Source organism: Stomoxys calcitrans, chromosome 4 (assembly GCF_963082655.1).
Source record: "Stomoxys calcitrans chromosome 4, idStoCalc2.1, whole genome shotgun sequence".
Classification (NCBI taxonomy): Eukaryota; Metazoa; Arthropoda; class Insecta; order Diptera; family Muscidae; genus Stomoxys; species Stomoxys calcitrans.
This window is the reverse complement of record NC_081555.1, coordinates 184,530,040-184,539,866: the sequence shown is the minus strand read 5'-3', so window position 1 is coordinate 184,539,866 and position 9,827 is coordinate 184,530,040. Positions and strand designations below refer to the sequence as shown.

Genomic DNA, 9,827 nt, shown 5'->3' with positions numbered 1-9,827 from the left:
ATTGAATTTAACTTTCGAAAACCCCAATTATTTCGCATCGCCCATTTCAGAACTGTTACTGTCATTTCAAAACAATGATATTGGAAAAGAGCAGCTGGTAAGACAAAGTGTCGAACTTGGTTAGTTTTGCATGGTTTCGAGATCGTTGTATTCATATCGAAAAAGAAATGTTTATATTGAATCACAATAGTGTTCTAACGAATGAGGCTATCCGCATGAAATTTTTCTTAAATACTTATTATTGATGTAGATCGTTGGCCATTGCAAATTAGTCATTTGTTCCAGATTGATTTTAGTTTATAATACAAAATAATTTTAAAAGACCTAAAAATTGGTTCGTACTTCGTTTCTGAGTAAGGGATTTCAAACTGTTCGAAAACTGAGCTTATTCACCAAAACTTGCACCGGTTTTTTGAATAAGCTTTTTCTACACCACTATTGTCGTACAATAATCACTTTTGATTCCATTAAGCAATGTCCGACTGTCTTTCTGTCCATGTTAATTTGTGTACAAAATTATTACATACATCTTTTTGGCCTAGAGGCGAACACTATTGAAATTGGAAGAAATCGGTTCAGATTTGGATAGTTCCCATATATATGTTCGTCCGATTTGGATATGTACTGCCATTTGTCAACAGATCCCCACGAAATTAGGCTCGAAGGTTTCTCTTATGACTCTTCTGATCACTAGTGAATGTCATAGAATTCTGTTCAAACTAAGATATAGCTTCCATGTATATGTGTCGCCCGTTTTTCACTTCAAGAGTCTTTGCAAGCGCATTTATCAACCGATTTTTTTCAAAATTGGGTGCAACTATTTTCTCTATGATTCCTAAAATATGTACGGATTTTGGTCGAAATTCTACATAAAGACAAGATTTTAATAAAATGTATTATTTAAAATTTTTAATGAATTTTTTTCTATAACTTAAAATTTAATGGAATGAAAATTAAAATGTTTTCTTAAGTATAAAATTTTATTTTTTTTTTTGTGATTTTTCGAGATCATATTCAATGCTTTCTATTCAAGGATATCAAAGTTATGCTAGTGTGTGCTGTTTTAAAAACACTTTGCCTGGCATGGTGGATCGCGATTTCTGACACGTCAAATATTAATAAGATTTTCTAAAGACAACATTTTAATAACATTTTTCTCTTAACAACAAAATTCTAATGAATGTTAAAAAATCTAATGAATTTCTTAAGGCAACATTTTATAAACAACTTTTTTTTTAATTTCAATGTCATTTTTGTGAAAAAATTATTGAAAGTTTCTTGAAAGACAATAACGTTTTCTCTAAAAACAATATTTCGATAACAGTTTCTCTAAGAAAAATTTTCCTGAAATTTTGGATGTTTTATTTTTTAATTTTGCTGGTTTTTAATTTTTCAATATTTCAATTTTCAATGCATTTTCCAGATATGATATATCCAAATGGAAAACAAAACAAGATTTTATACACGAAATATCGATAAATAATTTAAATAAAAAACAAAAAAAACCTTGAGCTTGAATTTGCAGTCATCAAAATAGAATATCTGCAATATTCGCACTCTTTATGTTGTTGTTGTCGAGGCAGTGTGTTGTACACTGAGGAGGTAGCCCTTGAAGGATGCAGGACTTCATCGGCTCAATCCGGTACGTACAACCGGCTGCCTTGAGCTTGAATTTAAAATCAGCCAAATAGAATACCTAGAATGTCCGCACTCTCTATAGAGAGGTGATGCCCTTTATTATAGCTGCCATGAAACGAGGCATGAATTTGACTGTGGATTTGTGGTTAGTCGGAGAGTGAAACAACTTGTTACCAGGTTTACTCCGGTGGTCGAGAAGCTAGCCACAATCTGCATAAAGCCCAAATTCTTCAACATAAACCTTATTTGCGCCCATGCCCCGACGGAAGACAAGGACGAACAGACCAAGGGTATTCTCTACGAGCTCCGAGATGTCACCCGACCAAAACACGAGAAACCAAATAGATCGTGTTGTGATAGATTTAAGGCATTCAACCAGCGTGTTAGATGTACGATCGATCCGAGGGGCGAACGTCGATTCGCCCCCAGCAAAGGTTCGCACACGTCTTAGTGTGGCGAGAAACGTACGATCTGACACTGCACGGAAGCTGGACATGGAAATCTGCAAACACAACAGCATACTCCACTCGACTGACCCAATTGGTTGAAGAAAGCACTCCCTCTACCGATAGTATAGCAGCGCAATGGCAAACCATTGCCCACTCCATGCAAAGAGCCTCAACATCCGTACTTGGGTATAGGAAGCCTTCCCCAAGGAACCCATGGTACGACCAGAAGTGCCTAAAAGTTACTGCAGCCAAGAATACGGCATACACGGCAACATTACAGTCAGGGGAAGAGGAGTGAGGAGAAACGTCTCTTCCGCAGGAAATGTGTGAGTGAGTGTTAGCGAATCGAGATGTTCTGGAGCCGAAAATTCTACCGAAGAATCAAACATGAAACCGATGGCTTGGGTACAGGCACCTCCTCCTGCAGAGACTAAGAAGGAAATCTGGTAATTGATACAGATAGTGCTGAGGACATGAAAAGAACATTGTTATCCGATGATGGTAGCCATGAGTATACCACAGAACCAATCCCTGATGTTGTTGTTGTAGTTGTAGCAAAGTGTTGTGCGCTGAGGCGGTGCCGATGGTGGACGATTGGCTACTATGGCCATCAGCTTAAACAGTTACAAAAATTTGTTTATAACATATAAATTACTTTACTCAGATAGTTAAATTAGAATGTGTTATAAAATTGAATACTATGTTGATGTTTTCAATAGATGAGTTAAAGGCGAATTTGATATGTCAATTCATTTTTGAATTCGTCTTATTAAAATGTAAACTTCAAAATAAAAATTCTCTAAATTGATTTTTGTGTTTGTTGCTGTTCTGGTTCTTAAACTAAGGTTACATCTATAAACCTACGCGTCTAACAACCTTAATCGCTATCAGCTTCACTCAGGGAACAAGGTTCATTGTGTCGCCCTCGAAAAAGATTTAAAAAGCGGCGAAGCATGCCAAAGTCATCCCACTGCCTAAAAATGCCAAGGAATATAGACCAATTGCGATTCTTTGTTACTTGTCAAAGGTCTTTGAGAAATTGTTGTATTTGCAAATGTCGTCTTTTGTCAACGAGAACTCTTTGTTATATGTGAGACAGTCCGGGTTTCGACCTAACCACAGCTGCGTAACTGCCTTGGCAGAGGTCACTGAGAGGATCAGGGTCAATTTGGAGAATGACAAGATAAATTTCCTTGTTCTTCTTGACCACTCTAAGGCATTTGACACTGTGGATCATTCCTTGTTATGTGATAAGATGAGACATCTTTACAATTTTTCTTCTACGTCCATTCGTCTTATTTTGTCGTACCTGTCACACCGCACTCAGTCCGTCAGTTATACGTCTTCTCTATCGGCACCTCTGCTTGTTTCAAAAGGTGTTCCTCAGGGATCAATTCTGGGTCCTCTTCTCTTTTCATTGTACAGTAACGACATGGCGGGTCAATTGTTTTATTGTGAGGTACATATGTACGCTGACGATGTACAAATATATATCGGCAGTCCAAGGGATGAGATTGCTGAAAACATACGTCTGCTTAATCATGATCATGGTCAAGAGTCAGCACGTGGGGGAAAGCCAATGGCCTGTGTCTCAACCCTGTAAAGTCCAAGTGTCTGGTTATCAGAAACAGGCTGTCTCGTTTTTCATGTGATGTCGGTATAGTATTCATTAACGACTCTAGATTGGAAATCGTTCCTCATGCAAAGAACTTGGGCGTTGTTTTTAACAGCACTTTGACTTGGTGTAATCATATCGACTCTGTCGTTGGTCAGGGATATTCAAAATTGCGTGCTCTCTGGGCCACTCGGTCGGTTACTCCGCTGCGGGTTAGGTCTCTCTTGGCAAAGACTTATCTTGTTCCTGGCATTCTCTACGGCTGTGAGTTGTTTGCTAATTGCGACTCGGTAAGTAGACGTAAGCTAAACACCTTTTTTAATAGCGTTACTCGTTATGTATTTGGCTTGAGACGGCGCGATTCCATCTCTGAATACTCTTTATCTCTGTATGGCGTCTCCTTACAGCAATTGTTGTTCCTAAGATCGGCTTGTTTCTGAATGGCATATGTTCATATTCGCTGTACGTCTCTGGAATTCTCTTCCTAACGATCTGCAATTACTCAGTAACTCGGCATCATTTAAAACCAGACTTTGGAAACATTTTACTGCATTAAGTTGATGAATGTTAAGACTCATTTATATATTTATTTTTATTCTTCTATACTTACCTTAATTTCTTTTTTTTTCGGATCAACTAAGTCTACTAATTCCTCTTTAATTGATAAATTCACTTTTGTTTTTTTTTTTCTTTTAAATTCAAATCTACAAAGCCACAATTGTTAGTTTTTTCCGTAAGTTATTCATTCAAAATCTGTGATGTATTGTATAGCTATAGATTCTTAGTTTTAAGTGTTTACTATGTACAATTGTTGGAGATACTACCCGCACTTTAATTATAAGAATTTTATATTCTTATAGTGCGGGTGTAAATAAATAAATTACAAAATTACAATTACAAATCTACGGCAGTGCAATGCCAGATATTAGAATAAAGAAGATAAGGTGCCAACACGCATGATATTAATGGAAGCCAGGCGGGCTGGAGACGTCTCCTGCCATCTACCGTTTCAAGCCCCTATTGTAGTCAAGAATGGCGAAAGGACTATGTGCCTGGAAATACTTTAGACAGGAAAAAAGGTGTTCATTTAGCCATAGTCCTGCAATTTCAGGGCAGTGCCACAATAGGTTCTAAACCGTCTATAACTCCTCCTCATCCCCACAAATCATGCGTAAATCCGTCATGCATCCAACGCGACGTCCAAGTTCTGACATTGCAATGGCTTGTAAGGACCCCTATCAGTAGTGGGAGCGGTAGCTCCACCTCATCTAGGAGTTGTTCCCTGAGTTGTCACACCAAGTTACCCCATGTTGGTGAATAGCACCAACTGTATCTTTTGACGGTTTACGCCAAGCCCATTGGCCAATCTTGGCTGCATGCTATAAGAACTCGGAGCGGCCGCACACTAAGATTAAACGTCATCCTCGTAGCCAACAAACGTTAACCTCTTCCTTTTTAAACGATCTGAAAATCCCACAAATATTCAAGAGCCTTAAAAAGGTGTACAAAACCCGTTCTTGTGGTGATTGAGCTCTAATCACAATATTCCTATTTGAGCCCTTTGCTAATGGTGGTCTATAATAATCATGTTCATCAAAAAAGTACGAATTCAATTCAGGAGGAATCCTCGTGTTCACCAGAGAGTCGTTTGAAAGGTGGTCTCACGCGTACCAGGTTTAACGGTATTAAGATGTCAGATTGTTGTTTTTCTCTTTGTTGTTATGTTCTTTCTCGCATATTCTCTGATCATGTACGCACACATACATACATATATACATACGCACACAAATATCCTTGTGTTTGTTGGCAAAACGTCGATCAGCTTGATGACAAGATGACAGATTGCGCCATACGATTTGTGGTTGTTGTACAAATAACCACCTTTAATTGTTTCGCCATGGTTTGATTGTACAATTTTTTTGTAAAGGTAGGTATTAAGAATGTTCATTGTGGAAAGTTTTCACAAAACATTGTCTTCCTTATTGTAGAAATCCTCAAAAAAAAACGGGTTTTGCAATAAAAAGCCATATAGGCAACACTCTCATCATATGTTTTACCATCTGCATTTTTTGGTAAATTGTGTTGTTTGCATATTGTTATCACGAAAAATTAATGTGAAAGAGCTATATTTGCTAACAATTGTTATTTATATAACAGAAAATGCAACGCGACGAAAATTCATTTTTATCATATTGGCCCAAATTGAAAAACGTTTCGCCACTCTTTTAATGAATGCCAAATTTCCACTCAATTAAGATCTAAGTACCACAAATGAAATGTTTTCACAGATTTTTTCTGCAATTTTTTTATGGTGTTTCACTCAGGCAGTGTATCGTAAACAGCTGAGTAAAATTTTTCTCTGGACGGCTGTTATCAGCTGTTCGCATGAGACCACCTTTTTAAATCCGCCTTGACAACTAAATCTCGTTGACAGAGAGTGTACTCCGCCAGAAAAAAATTGTACTCAGCTATTTGCGGTACACTTCCTGTAAATGTATTTATCTTGATATGTAACTCAATCAAAAGAACGCATGTGGGAGCATAAAATTGCTCAAGTACGCGTGAGTGCAGGATTCACTAATAGAAGGTTAGGTCACATGCAAAACACAAAGTGGATAGGCCCCATAAACATCATTAAGGATGTCAAATCTGACGATTGAAAATGTCATCATATAGGAGAAAACGTAAACAAAGAATGAATGTAAAAAGAGAACAAGTTGACATCCTCAATGCCAAGTACTGCCAAATATTAAAAAAAAGTATATCGGCTGATCGCTTGGCTTAACCTTATTCAGTGAATCCTGGCGTGAGTGTTGCGCTTGGTGTGTTACTCCAGCTTTATAGCTAAAACGCCGTTTACACTGCTCATTAAATCCGTATTTAAGGCTCTCGTCAGCTGATTTTATAAAGGGAAAACAGATGATCGAGCCATTAAATCCGGATTTAAAGAGTAGCGTAAACGAGGTTTAGCGCACGCACACAAACTAGTTGAGAGATAGTGCACTTGGCGAGAAAATATTGTACTCAGCTGTTTGCTGTATTCTACCTGGGTTAATATGGCTTGGTACCAAGCGAACTTTCGCGATTAGTGTATCATGACGTAAGTTACGTACGTAACCACTAATTACAGCATATGTGAAGTGACATCTAAAACATATGTTTGCTAATTTTTGACGTTTTAATATTGTGTGGAGCAAGTTACATAAAAAGGTTTGCTTGCTTGATTTTTAATATTTTATAAGGACGGTAAAGATTTAATATAATAATAGATTTTGTTAACGTTAATGTTGTGCTATGATCCCTCTTTTCAGAAGCCATGTTGCGCTCCGCTGCATTAATTTTGGCGAACAAAGCCCCCAAGTTAAGTGGGATTCCATCAACGACTGGGGTTTTTGGGCCAGCTTTAAACAATTTAATCGTTCGTCAACAACAGACCATGCCGGTGGTGGACTCTAACTCATCATTGCCTAAGAAAGGTTACAGTCCCTTTGGCACAAAACAATCAAGCATGGCCGAGTGGTCTTTAGCCCGTTTGGATGACTTGCTGAATTGGGGTCGTAAGGGCTCTATTTGGCCATTGACATTCGGATTGGCCTGCTGCGCTGTCGAAATGATGCACATCGCTGCACCTCGTTATGACATGGATCGTTATGGTGTAGTATTTAGAGCTTCACCACGTCAAGCCGATGTAATTATAGTAGCTGGAACATTGACAAACAAGATGGCCCCAGCTTTACGTAAAGTTTATGATCAAATGCCCGAGCCCCGATGGGTAATTTCAATGGGAAGCTGTGCCAACGGTGGCGGCTACTATCACTATTCGTACTCTGTTGTTCGTGGATGTGATCGCATTATACCAGTTGACATATACGTCCCTGGTTGTCCACCCACGGCCGAAGCATTAATGTATGGCGTATTGCAATTGCAAAAGAAAGTTAAACGCATGAAAACCTTGCAAATGTGGTACAGAAAATAATTTGTTAAATTAATTTCTATAGCATAATACTTTTATGTGTCCGAGATAAATAAGGAGCAACTATACCAACTGTAAAGGATTATACCCTATCAGCGCTGATATGAAGTAAAACGATAGCCGATTAAATAAACAAAAATATTCTCTACTTTCCGTTCATTTATTTATCCATAAAAGTATGTATTATGAAGTATTAGTCCTTTCATTATCATAAAGTATGATAATGAAAGGACTAATTAAATTGTAGTTACTAACAGCATATCCGCCTATGATACTTAACGCTTGGTTTCGAATACGGCGACAACATTAGAAAAAAATTTCAGCGGTGGTTATCCCCTCCTCCTAATGCAGGCGACATTTGTTAGTTACTATGCCATGTATTGCACAGCAGCACGAGTCTCGGACTGGGCTACAAAAAGGAGGCGCCTTATATTGAGCATAAACTTGAATCGGACAGCACTTATTGATATGTGAGGAGTTTGCCCCTGTTTCTTTATGGAATGTTAATGGGCAAAATTTGCTATAACTTTTGGGCTGCTATTGCAGAGACCATCCAAATCATCATCTTGTTGAGAGATATCCACCGCCCAGAAGCCTTAAGGTAGATCTATATGATCTAGAGCGTGAGGTTCAGCGCTACAAGAAAGAACCTCTAGACCAAGCGGGTCTAGACAACATTCATGCATATGCGGTAAATAGCTGCCGGGTGAATGTAGGCTTTGGAGAACAACCGCCTCCCATTGCACCTGAAGAAATTGACCTCCCCGGTAAACCGGGGCTCAAGTTCTGGCTCAATTAAGTTCCGGCAGATGCAGCCGCCTCACCTCAGAGCAAGGATTGATGCGGACGTGCAAGATGTATGTCCCGATTGTGACCAGGGACCACACAACACACGTCACCTGTTTAACTGCCCAGCCAGACCCTCGACTCAGACCCAGATCCCTCTGAACGCACCCCATCTTAGTCGTTCAGAGTTTCTGGATCTGGACACTGAACAGAATCAAGCGGACGAAAGGTAGAACACAACAAACTGCTACAACAACAACATCATTCAAGAGATTTGTGTGGTGTTCATCGTCATCACGAGAAGCTCAGCTTGGAGCTACCGGAGGTTTCCACAGGTTGCGGATAGTGAAGTGCTTCGTATACGGAGTAACTGCAATTCCTGTCGCGGACAACCAGCGATATTGAGTGGAGAGTCTCAGTAAATAATGAGTGTCTATGATACTCGATATGACAAGGCGAGTGAGTTATTGGAGCCTTTAAATAATCAATGGCCAAAAATATTCCCACAGAGGTCCTGTGGACAGCTTGCTCACTTATAGAGCTTGACGAGGATCGCTACCTCAATATACAAAAATGTGGCTACAACAATAACTGCTACATCAATACGATTGGAGCTAGTAGTTGTTGTAGCAGTGTGTCGTACACTGAGGGGGCAGCCCTTTCTGAAGGAGGATTCCATCGGGTCAATCCGGTACGTACAACCCGTTGTCATGGGATTGATTGGAGCGAGTAAAAGCTCTTAACAATGTTTATTTATTGGATACCATCTCATGTTGATGTAACAGTTGGCGAAAATGGCGACAAAGAAGCACAAACCCCACAGCTGAAAAAAGTTAATAACAAATAATAATCGCTAGGTAAAAAGACGAAAAATTACTGCTGCAAAATAATCTCTCTGCAAATGCAAATTTCCCCACAAACATTATATTAAGGGACAGGGATAAACTTCCACATGAATGAGTGCTGTTTGATTCCAATTCGGAGAAGAAGTTCTAGGGACTCAAGAAGTCAAATTGGGAATTTGGTTTATATGGGAACTACAACCATTTATGTATCGATCTGGACTAACCTTGACAAAGCTGTGAATAACTGAATCGGAAAATCGGTTTTTATGGGAGTTATATCAGGTTATATATCAATATGGGAACTACAACAGTTAATGTATCGATCTGGACTAACCTTGACAGAGCTGTAAATAACTGAATCGGAAAATCGGTTTGTAATTTTATCAGGTTATATACCGACTATATTTGACACAGCTTTCGGAAGGCAAAAAGCTAGCCGTTGTGCAAAGTCTCTGCTGAAGCGGGCATGCATTGGGTCCTCCAAGGGTTAAAAAGTCAAATCGGTTTAGACTCAAACTTGA

At 38.9% G+C, this 9,827-nt stretch overlaps 1 protein-coding gene across 2 annotated transcripts; it reads left to right on the top strand.

Moving 5' to 3' along the window:
* The first annotated feature begins 6,842 nt into the window (after positions 1-6,842).
* On the top strand, positions 6,843-7,823 carry LOC106094796 (NADH-quinone oxidoreductase subunit B 2). Of its 2 annotated transcripts, none has more exons than XM_013262036.2 (2): positions 6,843-6,912; positions 7,014-7,823. In XM_013262036.2, the coding sequence occupies exon 2, from the start codon at positions 7,019-7,021 to the stop codon at positions 7,676-7,678; it is 660 nt and encodes a 219-aa protein (XP_013117490.1). In that variant the 5' UTR covers positions 6,843-6,912; positions 7,014-7,018; the 3' UTR covers positions 7,679-7,823. The 2 variants fall into 2 exon arrangements, with proteins under 2 accessions (XP_013117490.1, XP_013117489.1); XM_013262035.2 differs by having other exon boundaries at positions 6,870-6,948.
* Positions 7,824-9,827: the final 2,004 nt, after the last annotated feature.